At 33.1% G+C, this 15,542-nt stretch overlaps 3 protein-coding genes across 3 annotated transcripts; all 3 read left to right on the top strand.

The window, feature by feature from the left end:
• Positions 1 to 1,350: 1,350 nt before the first annotated feature.
• Positions 1,351 to 6,499, top strand: LOC131610602 (kinesin-like protein KIN-14S). The gene is made up of 12 exons (XM_058882591.1): positions 1,351 to 1,579; positions 1,659 to 1,730; positions 2,034 to 2,176; positions 2,273 to 2,369; positions 2,471 to 2,734; positions 2,835 to 3,114; positions 4,135 to 4,296; positions 4,543 to 4,758; positions 4,859 to 4,896; positions 4,994 to 5,157; positions 5,388 to 5,501; positions 5,577 to 6,499. Exons 1-12 carry the CDS (start codon positions 1,573 to 1,575, stop codon positions 6,330 to 6,332), a joined length of 2,313 nt encoding a protein of 770 aa, XP_058738574.1. The 5' UTR covers positions 1,351 to 1,572; the 3' UTR covers positions 6,333 to 6,499.
• Positions 6,500 to 10,145: 3,646 nt separating this feature from the next.
• LOC131610601 (probable microtubule-binding protein TANGLED) lies at positions 10,146 to 12,196 on the top strand. The gene is made up of 4 exons (XM_058882590.1): positions 10,146 to 10,353; positions 10,438 to 10,559; positions 10,656 to 10,720; positions 10,994 to 12,196. Exons 1-4 carry the CDS (start codon positions 10,270 to 10,272, stop codon positions 12,052 to 12,054), a joined length of 1,332 nt encoding a protein of 443 aa, XP_058738573.1. The 5' UTR covers positions 10,146 to 10,269; the 3' UTR covers positions 12,055 to 12,196.
• On the top strand, positions 12,166 to 14,266 carry LOC131610600 (probable microtubule-binding protein TANGLED). Its single transcript, XM_058882589.1, has 4 exons — positions 12,166 to 12,380; positions 12,468 to 12,589; positions 12,680 to 12,744; positions 13,029 to 14,266. The coding sequence occupies exons 1-4, from the start codon at positions 12,291 to 12,293 to the stop codon at positions 14,105 to 14,107; spliced, it is 1,356 nt and encodes a 451-aa protein (XP_058738572.1). The 5' UTR covers positions 12,166 to 12,290; the 3' UTR covers positions 14,108 to 14,266.
• The last annotated feature ends 1,276 nt before the right edge of the window (positions 14,267 to 15,542 follow it).

The following is a 15,542-nucleotide window of genomic DNA, read 5'->3' as shown; positions in this document are numbered from 1 at the left end:
AAAGGCTCCCCTCTTATGGACTCAGATCTAGTTGACGGGTCCTAGCTACTTGAGTGTGTAAGTGTAGAGGACTTTACAGGAACTCGTGTCGTCCATGAAAAATCCTATTATAGTGTGATTTGCGAGTGTTATTACTAACGATAACTCTGCTTTCGAGATTCCATATACTTTCTCCGATCTAGAAATCCTAGTATCATCTGATCTTCACGTCGCGATCTCGTATTGATTGTTACTTGGATGAGGTGTTTCGGTAGTGGATCTCCGCTAGATTTTGCTTTAGCGCAAATCTCATCGATGTTTGATAATTGAGGTCAAACAGGATCAGAGGATTCAACGGTGTTCTTCGTTGCATCGTAAGAGGTTACTATCTCTATTTCTTGGTGGTTCTTAGTGAGACCTGGCTTTGGATCATGGATGATTTATCTATGAAATTTTGCGGGAATTAGAATCCAAATTCTCATACGGTGCCACTGTTCCGCATTGAAACCATAATTGGTGTTGATTGTTAGCGTATGACTCTAGAATTTGTGGTGCTAATCTCTGGTGCAGCGGTGTAGGATGGACTTGCATGGTTAGCAGTCCAATGTCCAAGTCATTTATAGAGTCCAAGATGAGTTTAGTAAAAAATTGAAATTAGAAAAGTATACCTTAGATCTCATGTGTACTGACTATACGCATTGGATAATCTTAATTGGGTTTGGACATGATTAAACACTTATATTAGACCTTTGAAAAATTTGTGAGAGTGACACATAAGCTTTTAGCTAGGATTTTGTCTAGGGTTGTCATAATGACAACCTTAGATTTAGATTAAGTAGATAGATTTTATTTTTCTAGGTTTCAAAAGAAAATTACAAAAATATATGTGTAATTAATATTTGTACTAGTATAATTTTATTGGACTATAAAAGACGATCTATGATGAGAAAAAGAGAAAAGTGTTGTGATGTTGCACTCAGCCGTTTGATTATCTTGATTGTCTAATTAGATTTGATTGCCTTAATCGTTGGAAGTTGGTCCTAATCGCCATATATAATGTGTGATTCATTTGCTTAGTGTTTGAGTAATATCAGTGAAAGGAAGTATCAATCTTCCACTACTCTCATATTCGGGGAAAGTTTAATTATTTTAATTAAGATAAGTCAGCTATAAACTACTTAAATTAATTTCTCAAAATAATTTATAAATAAAAGTAAATTATAAACTTGTGGGAAAATAACCGTATCAAATAGACAAATAGACTTTTTAAAAATTGCTTATTAAAAAAAAAAAAAATAGACAAATAGACTTTTTTAAAAATATATATGAATTCATAGAATTAGCCGTTACAACGCTGCGTTTCTTGTCCGATTCCAAAATTCAAAAACCCATACCCAGCGAGTATTAACAACCGTCACTATTACCCAAATTCAAACTCTCTTTCGTTCTTTCTTCCGATTTCGATCTCCCCAACTAGCTCCTATCTCTTTCTTTCGTTTTCTCTCTAAATCTCTCGATCTAGCTCAAAGAACTACTCTGTGAATTCTCTCTGAATTTTCTCTCGTATTCAAGATCTACATTCTCCAAGCAGCCATGGAAGGTACTCTCTCGTTCTTTCCTCAACTTCATTTCGTTTTCTTTTTTGACCTAATTTAACTAATCGCGTTCTTCTTTTGCAGATAAACTAATTGATATGCTTACTGAAAAGTTCAATCGCTTTGTTATTGACTGCAATTTGAATTCCTCAACAGGTTTCCGATTCTCTTTCATTTATTGTTATAATTTAATTTCATTTCTAGTTCTTTTATTCGTCTAATTAAAGAAATTCGTATTTGATATTGTTTTGTTCATATTTTTTGTATTAATTTTGTTTGTTTTAGATATTCAATTTGTAGGTTTAAACTTAGGAAATGATTTGGGAATAAGATTTATATTAACTGGTTCAATAATAGTCCTAAAAAGAAAGAACAAAATCGATTCTCACATGATTCAACTGAACAATTTTGTTTTGTTTGTTTTGTGTAATTTATGTATGTCATCGGATAATTCAACAGAACAATTGAATTTGAATGAAGCCTCTGATAGTATGGATGAGAATACTATGTCTAGTGTAGTCCATGAAACTACTTCTCCTTACGACGACGGTCATACTTTACCAATTTTGAAGAAAATTCTTGACCTAAGTACCAAAGCTCAGGTAAATTGTGAATGATGGTTTATTTGCTTGATTAAAATCCTTCTCTTGTTACTTTTGTTAATGTTTTGTGGCTTGTGGTTGTTATGTATGTTTCAGGATTTGAAGAGAGAACATGTTTCCCTTCGTAATCAAGTGAAACTCACACTTGAGTCCTTTGCTGGTCTAGGTGTTTTAAAGTCTATTCAGCTTCTGGGTAAGGGTCTTAACATATGCCTAAAGTTGAGTAATATATTATTTCTAGCTTCCCATTATTAGTTTTTTACTAGGGTGTTTTTTTTTTTGGTTTGTGACTAGGTGCTGAATATGAGCTTTTGAAGAAAAAGTACATGGATGAGTCATTTGAGCGTAGGCGGCTAAACAATGAAGTGATTGAACTCAAGGGAAATATTAGAGTTTTCTGTAGATGTCGACCATTAAATGAAACAGAAATTGCTAATGGATCAGCATCTGTGGTCAATTTTGAGTCAACTTCTGAAGAAGAGCTTCAAGTTATATGCTCTGATTCATCTAAAAAACAATTTAAATTTGACTATGTATTCAAACCCGAAGACAGTCAAGGTACATGAGAAATTAGAATTTTTTGGTGGTTAATTTTTCATTGAAAATATCATTTCGTGTTACATCTAATGCTTAATTGTGTGTTTTTTTTATTATGCAGATGCTGTTTTTGCACAAACAAAGCCTATCGTTGGATCAGTATTAGATGGGTTCAATGTGTGCATTTTCGCATATGGCCAAACTGGTACCGGTAAGACCTTTACCATGGAGGGGACACCAGATCACCGAGGAGTTAACTATAGAACCCTTGAGGAATTGTTTCGGATTTCTGAAGAGAGACAGAGCATGATAAAATATGAATTGCTTGTTAGTATGTTGGAGGTGTATAATGAAAAGATCAGAGATCTCTTGGCAGGAAATTCTTCTGAAACCACTAAGAAGTGAGTTTGTTCTACTTTAACTATTATATTTATCTTCACAAACTTAGCTTGCACTGTTTCATGTGATGCTAATACTGAAAACTGAAAAGTGCTAGAGACATATATTGCTTGCAAGATAGCGTTGCTGGTAAAAATAATCATAAGTTTTGGATGAAGTTTAAACTTCAACAAAGGACTTGTTATGCTTTTAATTAGTTATCTCTACACCTTGTTTTATTTGAAGGCATAGTTGAATGTACATGATTGTTAAAACCTATTAACTCAATGTTGTGATCTTAGTATTATACTCCCTCGCCATTGATTTATCAAATTAAGCATGAAACTTTGATGATTAAATTTCTTTTCAAGTGTTTATTACTGATACCCTGCACCTCTGTTTCTCCTTCCCTTTTAACTCAATGTTATTACTCAATGTTGAGATTTTAGTATTATCCTCCCTATCCATATATTTATCAAATTATTTACGAAACTTTGATGTTTAAATTTCTTTTCAAGTGTTATTACTAATACCCTACCGCTCTGTTTCTCATTCCCTTTTAATCCAGGCTTTTGATCTTCAAATTTCTTTTCAAGTGATATTAATGAAGTAGAAAACATGAGTAAGGTTTATGAGTCATGATTTGATTGGCTCAAATTAAAAAAATTGAAAATGTAATGAGTAAGTTTCTGAGTCATGATACAGTTGATACCACAATCCCAATCCCCCAATATGGGGATGCAGTACCAAGAGTAGATAGAATGTACTCTACAAAAAGAATGATACCTCGGGGGTATTAAAGAGATCCATGCCTTTCCCGTGTGTAACTTACATATCTGATACCCTATCCCTCTGTGTCTCATCCCCTCTTAATCCTTACTAGTTGCTCTCCCTAATTAACCAGCTAACAGTAACAGTAGTTAGTAATTTTACAGTATTATCCCTAAGAGTTAATCATCTCTGTATTCAGATTTGAGCCTCTTGATAGTAGACCCTTTTGATTGGAGGTATAGTTCTCAATTTAACTAATGGATGGCATGTAGGTTGGAGGTAAAGCAAGCTGCAGATGGAAGCCAAGAAGTTCCAGGGCTTGTTGAAACTCGTGTTTACGGAGCAGAGGGTGTATGGGAAATTCTGAAGTCTGGAAACAGAGTCAGATCGGTTGGTTCCACACGTGCTAATGAGCTTAGCAGTCGTTCTCATTGGTATGTCTTGGTTTTTTCAGATGAAACTAATTTGTATCAGTAACTTTTACTTTATTAGGCTTGAAATTTTCAATCGTATCACCGACAAAGTTTTTCCTTGAATAGCTGACAGAGACAACTCTTTTTATCTGTAAACATATTAAACTATTATGTAATAGAACTATAATGGAATTAGTAGGTTAGCTGCCGAGGCAGATATTACTTGTATATCATCGTGGGTTTTGAATAACAGAGATTTGCTTGCAGTTTGGTGCGGGTAACTGTTATGGGAGAGAATTTAATCAATGGCCAGAGAACAAAAAGTCACCTTTGGCTAGTAGACTTGGCTGGCAGTGAGCGTGTAGGGAAAACTGAAGCTGAAGGAGAAAGGCTGAAGGAGTCTCAGTTCATAAATAAGTCCCTATCAGCACTTGGCGATGTTATTGCAGCCCTTGCTTCCAAATCAGGCCACATACCTTACAGGTTTCCTTTGATCTCATCCCTAACATCATTCATACATAATGAATTTTTTATCGAATTACAATTTGCATTCTTTTTTTTAAATCTTTTTTTTTTGAGACAGGAACTCGAAGCTCACTCATATACTTCAAAGTTCTTTAGGTGAGTATCCACTTTAGCACTATGCTCCTTTGATGCGTGCATTCTATTTTTTTTAATTATGATGATGTATTGATATTGATCTTGGATCAAAATGCAGGAGGTGATTGCAAAACTCTTATGTTTGTCCAAATAAGTCCTAGCTCAGTAGACTTAACAGAGACGCTTTGTTCACTGAATTTTGCCACACGTGTTCGAGGAATTGAGAGTGGACCAGCCCGGAAGCAAGTAGACCTCACTGAAATCTTGAAGTACAAGCAAATGGTATTCTAGAGTTTACTTATTGCTTTTATATGATTTTAGAAATATTATTTTTTAGTGAAGGGAATATAAATAACTTAGTGGGATAAGACGAGCTTAGTAGTCGTTCTCATTATGACGAAAGTTGATCCATGTAGCCGACCTCGCCTAGTGTGGGATAAGACTTCGTTGTTGTTGTAATATAAATAATTGATTATTTGTTCCTTAGAACTGAAAATCTTTGTCACAAACAGGCTGAAAAATCCAAACACGATGAGAAGGAGGTTAGGAAATTACAAGATGAGAAGGAGGCCACTCAAATGAAACTAGCCACAAAAGAATTCATGTGCCAACATCTTCAAAACAAGGTATAACAAGTTATAATGTCATATTTGTGTGCACTTGTTGCTTTACTCATATAATATGTGACTGAATTTTTGAAGGTTCGGAATCTAGAGAACCAGATTGCAGAGGAGAGAAAAAACAGATTAAAGCAAGAAAGTCGATCAATTGCTGCTGAGAAAACAATAAAGAGGACATCACTGATTCCTTTGGAAAGACCCCCATTGAGAACAATTAATAATTCCCTACCTCTTCCACCATCAGAGAGAAGGCCCTCATGCAGCTCTTCCTTGCAAGGAAAGGAAAATATTACCAAAATGACTTCAATGGCTGCAAGAAGACGAGTATCCATTGCAGCAAAACCACCAGCTCCACCATCTCAAACACAGACTCTTCTGCCAAGGAGGCGAGTTTCACTGGCAACAATGCATCCTGAAACACCAGCTCCAACATCCCAAACACAGCCTCTTCTTCAGCCTAGGAGGCGAGTTTTCCGGGCAACAATGCATCCTGAAACAAACTCACTCAATACCTCTGCTTCTCAATTCTCCAATGAAAGCAACGATCACCAACCAACGATAAGGGACCAAAGGAAAGCTCGTTATTCAAGCTTGTTCACCCCAATATCAACATCAACAACTGAGACAACACCAAATTTGAATAAGAGCAGCAGTAGTAGGTTTGCTGGCAGTCCAACTGAAGCAGCAGATTCGCGGATGGGGGCTAGGCATCCAACTGTGATTGCTTTGCAACGCAAATCGGTAGTGTGGAGTCCTCTCAAGCGTAGAGGCGTTGAAAGTAGCAGAAAATCATCACTCGCACCATCTTGGCGGCCTTCCACCACACATATGCAATGATCTTTGTTTTCTCAAACAATGAGAGATACTTGTAGTGTTTGGAATTTTTTGTTTTCTCAAACAATGAGATAATTGTAGTGTTTGGAACTATAACAATGAGAGATACTTGTAGTGTTTGGAACTAAATTGATTCCTGACAAAGGAATGAAAACAGGTTTAGTTTTTGATATCTATGAGTTGTGATTTTAAAAATAATAACAATATCCCTGTCTATTAGTGTTTGTATTAGTTTTTGATATCAAGTGTTTATATTATGAGTTCTGTTTTTTTTTAATATACCTATGTTTGTTTGACAATTTTTTTAATGTTTATTATGGTAATGGGTGAAACATGTTTCTCATGTCCTTGTTTGATAACTTTTCCGATAATTCACCAATCACCATCAAAATAATTCTCCAATGGAAGTTGAGCCATCAGAAAGTCGTGTGGAAGAAACCGTAAGAAAAATGGAGGATGACACATGGAATTATGAGTCACCTCCTTATCCGGATTATTTTTCAAAAGAATACTTATGCGATCAAATTATGTTTCCAAGTCATAAGAGCATCTCCAATGGTAGTACTTTCCATTGAGTTCTCCAACTGTACATAAATATAATAATTAAATATTCAAACAATTGGCCATGTCATATTACAGTTGCATTGCAATGCAACTAAGACCATTTACAATGGGGGTGTTGAAAAAATTATTCAATAGTTGAATGTCTACAATGGTTTGTTGAATGAGGTGTTTAATGTGATGTGGATTAATTGGTGTTGAAAAGATTCAACATGTTGAATGAGAAAAAAGTGGAGCCACATGCAACACTTTACACAATTTTATTGGTTGTTGTGATTATTTAGATTTTATTTTCTTTTAATCATTTAAAATTAATTATTTCATAGTAAATAAATTTTTTATTTATTTTTATTTTTATCAAAATTCATTATTTTTTTCCTCTATAAATAGAGACTTGGTTCATTTGATTTGGACTCATAAAAAAAATTCACTTTTAATTGATAATAGATATTAATATATAATCATAAAAACAAAACTTTAAAAGAAAATAAGAATATGATGTGGGGTAGGGTGTTGAATTTTATTAAACAAAACCATTGTAGTGAAAAAAAATTGAATAGGTGTTGAATTATTAGGTGGAAGAGAGAGAAGATGATGTGGAAGATAAAAAGTGAAAAAGTAGGGTGTTGAATAATGTAACCATTGTACATAGTCTAATGAAAAACTGTGGTACCCAATCAAATTACTTTATGAGGTAAAGTTGTGGGACCCATTATAATTACACCAATAAAATAAAAATTAAATAAAATGTTTTGAGATGATATGGCTGGTGGGACCCATAAAAAACTCAAGAATGGGTTGCACCATTGGAGATGGTCTAAGTCAATCTTTAAAGACTAATTAGACAAGTGTCCACAAGCATGTTTATGAATAGTGGTGTTTTGTCTTTTTATATAATAATACTATAACAATATATCTATAAGTAACAAGTGTGTGTGGATTTTTGAAAAAAGATATTCCAAAATAGTACTTAAGACGTCATGCTTGTAAATAGTGTCGTTTTTTTCTTTTGTGAATCTCCTTAGCTATAAAAGGAGACTTCTCGCATCAGTGAGGCAGTAGCAATAAGAAATAAAACTAGCAATAAGAAATAAAACTTCTGTGCTTAAGAACAAACATGTTCTTGAAAATCTTTCTTTTTCTTTAAAAGCTTTAGTTATTATAGTCATATCATAATTCTCCATAGAAATTGCAAGTATGCTCTACACTTGCAACTAAATTAAGATCTTGTGTATAAAAAAACATTTAACTGTCCATCCATACTAAAGTCTTTGCTATTATGGGATTTCAGTTTTAATTGTTAGTCTGTGTAATGTGTTTGAAACTTTGTTATGTCTAAGGTTGATTGTTTTTAATCTCGCTTGATAATTCAGTTAAGACAGGTCTTATAGTATATGAGGTTCCCGATCAACGTGGTATTAGAGTCTTGACAAGAAGAAGGAGACAATATTATATGAATATAATAAAGAAAATAAGTAAGGGAGGAAACACCACAACCAAAAAAATGTGATAATATTATTTTCTTAAAATCACAACTCATAATACAATAACTTGATATCAAAAACAAAGAAAGCTAAGGACTACTAAAAATACAAACAACCCTTATAAACCATTTTTCACATGAGACACGTTTATTTTGGAATAAATTGTATTGGTACAAATAATAGAAATATTTATGTATTAAATTATTGATAGTCACCTTTTTATTAAGAAAATTTATATAAAAATTCATTTGTTTTTGTCACATTTTATTTTTCAAAGAATGCAGCTTTTTTGTGTTGATTTTTATTTATTCTAAAAGTGACATGTAATCACTTTTTTATTTTGTTTTCTTTATATCTCACTCCATGTTAAAGTTATTTCTTTTATTAACAAGTAACTAAAAATTTTGTAGACACATAGGGTCAGTTTGGTAAAAATAGCGGTTGACTGATAAGCTAGCTGATGGCTTATAGCTTATGACTGATGGCTGATGACTGATGACTTATAGCTTATAGCGGATGGTTGAGACTGATAGCTTATAAGCTCATTAAAGTGTTTGGTAAAATTAGCGGTTTAATTAACTTATAAATGTAAAATGACATAAAAGATATTTAATATATAATTATTTTATTTTAAATTAAAATAAATTATAAGGGTTAAAAATGAATTTAATTGAAATAATAAGGATAAAAAAGGAAGAAAAAGTAATAAGCTATAAGACATAAGCTAAAACGCTATTTAAAATAGCGTCTGAAAAATAAGCTATAAGCTCGTGATGAAAAGACTGTTACCAAACAGGTCTAAATTATCATATGAGCTTATAAGACATAAGACATAAGCTATAAGCTCAAAAATATGTCTTACCAAACAGAGCCATACTATTAAAAAAAGATAAATGTTAGAGTTTTATAAACAAAAATAATATTATAACGAATACAAGAGATATTCAATTCAAATATAAAAGACAAAATACACTAACAATCTAAATTTTTTTTTATCCGATTTTCCTTTATGTAAAGGAGATGGCTCTTAATTGTAGCCCCAAACCAATCTCAAACTAGGGGTATAGCCACCAAAACAATATCCTAATCATCCACGTAAAAGATAAAAGGCATTTTGGTGCCTCAATGGCCATTGATAAAATCAAGTAAACCATTTTCAACCAATTTGTATTCATACTTAATTAAATAAATGTATAAAATATGTTTACAATGATAATCTGTCATGTCATTAAGCTTTTTTTAAAATAAAATAATTGTTTAATCGAATACATGGTGGTGATTGATTGACAGTATAAAAATATTTTATATCACCTCTTTTCTCGTTAATTAAATTGAATAAATATGTAAAATATGTTTACTATGTTAATCAAAATATTTTCATATAATAGAATAATATGTCATTATGTGCTGTAACATGTTCAGTCAATAGAAGGAGGGGAAAAGTAAGTTTTTTTCCCTTTATAATGAGAATCATGCCTTTCTCATTCTCATCACATGAAAAGCTTCTCTTTTAACATTTCTTTTGGGTAAACAAAGGCGCTTAAGTTTTTTTTAATTTTATTTTGAAATAGATAAAACGTTAACTTGTGTTTTGACAGTGAAAAAGTCGTCATAAAAAAATAAAAAAGCCAATAAAAAGTGTTCATTATTTTTATTTATTTATTTAAAATATCAATAATCAAATTTTTTAAATAAATAAAAAAACAGAATAGCACAAGAAAGTAGGCTAGTATAATGACCGTTACAATTTGCAAAACAGAGAAAGATTGAACCGACCGTTACCACCTATCATCATCAACATCATCATTCATTCCTCACTTTCACTTCATGTTCATGTTTCTGTTTATGCTTCTGTCTCTTTCTCTTTCACAACAACGTTAGAATCAGACACAAAAATGGTTTCCAAAACCCCACTCACACAAAATAATAATATGTTACCTGTTTTTAATCCTGTTCTAATCAGAGAAACACTAAACAAGGTAATTACACTAATCACATCATTAATTAATTTTAGTTACATTTTTATGATTCTCTGAATGTGAATTTTTCATTATTGTTTGAAGGTGGATCGTTGCATGAATCGACTACAAGAACTTCAGTTCACTGTTTCTGGACTCAATCTAAGCCCTCGCAGTGCCAGAAATTATCTCAGAACAAGTTTAAGGTGCAAGCAAGAATCCATTAGGTAAATTGATTATCATTATTATGATTGATTGACAATTGCTATTAATAATTGTGTTGTAAAACATAAAAAAAATTCTTCTATGTTGTTATTTTGAAGGATCAAGAATAATGCACAAAAAACATCTCCAGTGGGGAAGTTTTCAAAATCAGATAATTTAGGAGGTATGATGGGTTTGCTTGCTCTAATTGTCTCAAATTAAATTCAAGCTTTAAATTGCGGCCGCGATCAGAGAATTGTGTTTGATGCGGCCGCAATTGCAAATCCATTGTGGCCGCAGAAACATAAATGCGTTGAAGCGGCCGCAATTGCAGTTATTTACCCTGATGCGGCCGCAGAAATATAAATATCTTAATGCGGCCGCAATTATAGTTAGTATTGTGGCCGCAGAAACATAAATATTTTTTAAATTCTTATTAGCTGTAACGTTGATGCAGGTGAGTGGAGGCAAATGTCATTGCCTGCAATGCTTGTTGGTGAAACTGTCGTAGAAATTTTGCAGGCAAGTCAGTTTGCTAGAGAAATGGTTTCTTCCGTTGGTCCGAAACCTGATCCAAAAACTCCGATATCTCGATCCTCACACCACAAATCAGACCCTGAAAACACACAACTCAGAGCTAAAAGAAGCAAAGAGAAGGAAAATAAACAACAGTTTGATTCGCCTCCATTACAACCTCATCGTGTGCGTTCGAGAATCAACTTCGAAGTGGTCGCTCCCCCGAAAAAAGCAAGAGACTTTGATAAAGAGAAAGAGAATATTAAGCATTTAGCAAATAGAGTATCTCCAAGGAATAGGCCATGGTCTAAAAAGACAGTACTGTTTCCCAACCCTTTATTCTCTTCAACATCTTCACATCAGCGAGAGTTTTGCAAGACAAAATCACCTGTCATGTCAACAACGCCGCACAAGTTTCGGATCAAATCACCATATAAGTTTATGATTGAGTCACCAAATAGAGTAACAAAAACATCTCCTAAGTTTCGGATAAAATCGCCTCATGTGTTTGTGGACGAATCGCGAAATAGAGTAACAAAAACACAGCACAAGTTTCGGAAAGAATCAGAAGAACATAAGTTTCTGATCAAATCACCAAGTAGAGCAAAAACTACAACACCACACAAGTTTCGGATTGAATCACCACATAAGTTTCACATCAAAACACCACCTTCACCCAAGAGAGCTACAAGATTGAACTATCCAAAGAGATTTGGTGCTGCATCGACATCAAGTCGAACCATCTCTCCTTCTAGATTGGCTGCACCAACAAAGAGCAAGAAAAGTGTACAGAAGAGTAATGCATCAGTGTGTTTGAGTAAGAGTTCTCCAACTAGCGAGAAAAGTGATGGATTGAGTAAGAGTTCTCCAAAGAGATCAGCGGCATCAAAATTGCGGCGATCGTTCTCTCCTTCGAGACTTGTAACAAAGGCGCTTATTTTTGAAAGAGATAAAACGTTAACTTGTGTTTTTGACAGTGAAAAAGTCATCATAAAAAAATAAAAAGTGTTAATTATTTTTATTTATTAACTTAAAATATTAATAATCAAATTTTAAAAATAAAATAAAAAAACAGAATAGCACAAGAAAGTAGGCTAGTATAACGACCGTTGCAATTTGCAAAACAGAGAAAGATTGAACCGACCGTTACCATAATCATCATCATCATTCATTCCTTACTTTCATTTCATGTTTCTGTCTCTTTCTCTTTCACAACAACGTTAGAATCAGACACAAAAATGGTTTCCAAAACACCACTCACACAAAATAATAATAATAACATATTACCTGTTTTTAATCCAGTTCTAATCAGAGAAACACTAAACAAGGTAATTAATTACCCTAATCACATGATTAGTTCATTACAATTACATTTTTATGATCCTCTGAATGTGAATTTTTATGATTGTTTGAAGGTGGATCGTTGCATGAATCGACTACAAGAACTTCAGTTCACTGTTTCTGGACTCAATCTAAGCCCTCGCAGTGCCAGAAATTATCTCAGAACAAGTTTAAGGTGCAAGCAAGAATCCATTAGGTAAACTGATTATCATTATTATGATTGATTGATAATTGTGTTGTAAAATATAAACTCAATTTTTCTGTTACGCTAATTGATATTTTGAAGGATCAAGAATAGTGCACAAAAAACATCTCCAGTGGGGAAGTTTTCAAAATCAGATAATTTAGGAGGTATGATAGGTTTGCTTGCTCTAATTGTCTCAAATTAAATTCAATCTTTAATTTGCGACCGCGATCAGAGAATTGTGTATGAAGCAGCCGCAATTGCAAATCCATTGTGGCTGCAAAAACATAAATGTGTTCATGCGGCCGCAATTGCAGTTTAGTTACCCTGATGCGGCCGCAGAAACATAAATACCTTAATGCGGCCACAATTATTACAGTTGTATTGTGGCCGCATAAACATAAATACCTGGATGTTTTTTAAATTCTTATTAGCTGCAACGTTGACGCAGGTGAGTGGAGGCAAATGTCATTGCCTGCAATGCTTGTTGGTGAAACTGTCGTAGAAATTTTGCAGGCAAGTCAGTTTGCTAGAGAAATGATCTCTTCCGTTGGTCCGAAACCTGATCCAAAAACTCCGATATCTCGATCCTCACACCACAAATCAGACCCTGAAAACACACAACTCAGAGCTAAAAGAAGCAAAGAGAAGGAAAATAAACAACAGTCTGATTCGCCTCCATTACAACCTCATCGTGTGCGTTCGAGAATCAACTTCGAAGTGGTCGCTCCCCCGAAAAAAGCAAGAGACTTTGATAAAGAGAAAGAGAATATTAAGCATTTAGCAAATAGAGTATCTCCAAGGAATAGGCCATGGTCTAAAAAGACAGTACTGTTTCCCAACCCTTTATTCTCTTCAACATCTTCACATCAGCGAGAGTTTTGCAAGACAAAATCACCTGTCATGTCAACAACGCCGCACAAGTTTCGGATCAAATCACCATATAAGTTTATGATTGAGTCACCAAATAGAGTAACAAAAACATCTCCTAAGTTTCGGATAAAATCGCCTCATGTGTTTGTGGACGAATCGCGAAATAGAGTAACAAAAACACAGCACAAGTTTCGGAAAGAATCAGAAGAACATAAGTTTCTGATCAAATCACCAAGTAGAGCAAAAACTACAACACCACACAAGTTTCGGATTGAATCACCACATAAGTTTCACATCAAAACACCACCCTCACCCAAAAGAGCTACAAGATTGAACTATCCAAAAAGATTTGGTGCTGCATCGACATCAAGTCGAACCATCTCTCCTTCTAGATTGGCTGCACCAACAAAGAGCAAGAAAAGTGTACAGAAGAGTAATGCATCAGTGTGTTTGAGTAAAAGTTCTCCAAAGAGCAAGAAAAGTGATGGATTGAGTAAGAGTTCTCCAATGAGATCAGCTGCATCAAAGTTGCGGCGATCGTTCTCTCCTTCGAGACTTGTAACAAAACTAGTGTTACCATTGAAGAGCAAGAAAAATGATGGTTTATTGAAACAGCGGCCACCAACAACAGTGCACTTGTCTGGTCCAAGATTTTAAGAACATAGTGTGATATGTTTTCAATTTTTGTGTTTTTTTTTTTTTTCCATAAGGATGTCAAGCTCCTTAAGAAATTCTATACTGTGTCTCTATACTATACTAAACACTTTTTTGTTTTTCATGTCAATGCAGAATTTGACCATATTTATATACTGGGAATTTCATGTGCCATATGAGAACATGAATTTTTCTATTGAAATATTTGTTCATTCAATTTTTGTCATTTTAACTGATAACTTCCTTACTCTTTTATCTATTCTTTCTCTTTTGTTAATATGGTATCAAAGAAATTTATTGACTCGATGAGATATTTGTAACAATAAAAATTGTTCTCTAACTTTACTACATTTTGTTTACTCATTCAATTGACTAGTTTGTCAATTTGTGTCTTATAATTTGTTGATATACAAAAAATATTGATAGAAATTTTTTTGGATTGCTCTGCATTTGAATTCGTTTGTATTTTAAATTTTTAGAATAATAGTAATGGTTAAATATTCAATCATAAATTTTTTGGTACCCATGAATTTAAGCTGGGTACTCATATTTTTAGTATAAATTGTATTAAAATTTTAATTTATTTTAAAATAAAAATGTGAGGGTACTTGTACCCAACTAAATTTAAAGATACCAGAGTGTTCACCTTCATCAATATGTTAGTGTTCAACTCAATGCACAAAATTATGACTATTGGAGTTATATAATGAAAAAAAATTGTAAGAAAAATAATATGAAATTATGTTATAGAATGAAAAAAATTGTACGGAAAATGATATGAAATTATGTTGAAGGAAATTTTGTTAAATCCACGTATAAAAAAAAGATAAAGCAAGAAAGTTTGAAATATGGGACGTTAGTAATTTGAAGATCTTTGCTTGAATAAATAAATTGTTTCTCGGCCAATAGATGTGCAACTAGCAAAATATAATACTTTTAAGAATGTTTGGCATCATTTGAAATATTTGTGTAATGAGTCTAATATGATCATTCAAGAATTTTATTCAAGCATGAATGATTGATGTGATCAATTGGCTTTTATAGAATCAATATAATTAAAAATTGTCAAAGCATACATACACCGATCAAAGAGAAAAATAATGTCTCATTTAATTTTTTTATGGACCTTAAGAATGATTTTGAGAGTATTGTGGAAGCATTCTACTTCGTAATGTTATTCCTAAAATGTTGATTCAGTTGTCAATGATGTATTGGGAGAAGAAATTAAATTTAAGTTTCACTATAATATGATTTTCAAATAAAGAAATTCTCTACACTAGTCCATTTGTTTTGTTCTTTCTATTCAAAAGAAAAATATCTAGGTAGAATTGGCCTTGGTCATTATGAATGTGTGATTTTCAAGGAAAAAGTAATTGGAAATCATAGTTTTCCAAAATTTTGGGAGCAAATAAGAAGAATTTTAAAAGTTCATTATCCA

Source organism: Vicia villosa, linkage group LG6 (assembly GCF_029867415.1).
Source record: "Vicia villosa cultivar HV-30 ecotype Madison, WI linkage group LG6, Vvil1.0, whole genome shotgun sequence".
Lineage (NCBI taxonomy): Eukaryota > Viridiplantae > Streptophyta > Magnoliopsida > Fabales > Fabaceae > Vicia > Vicia villosa.
Note: the sequence above shows the minus strand (reverse complement) of the source record. Positions and strands in the feature narration are given on the sequence as shown.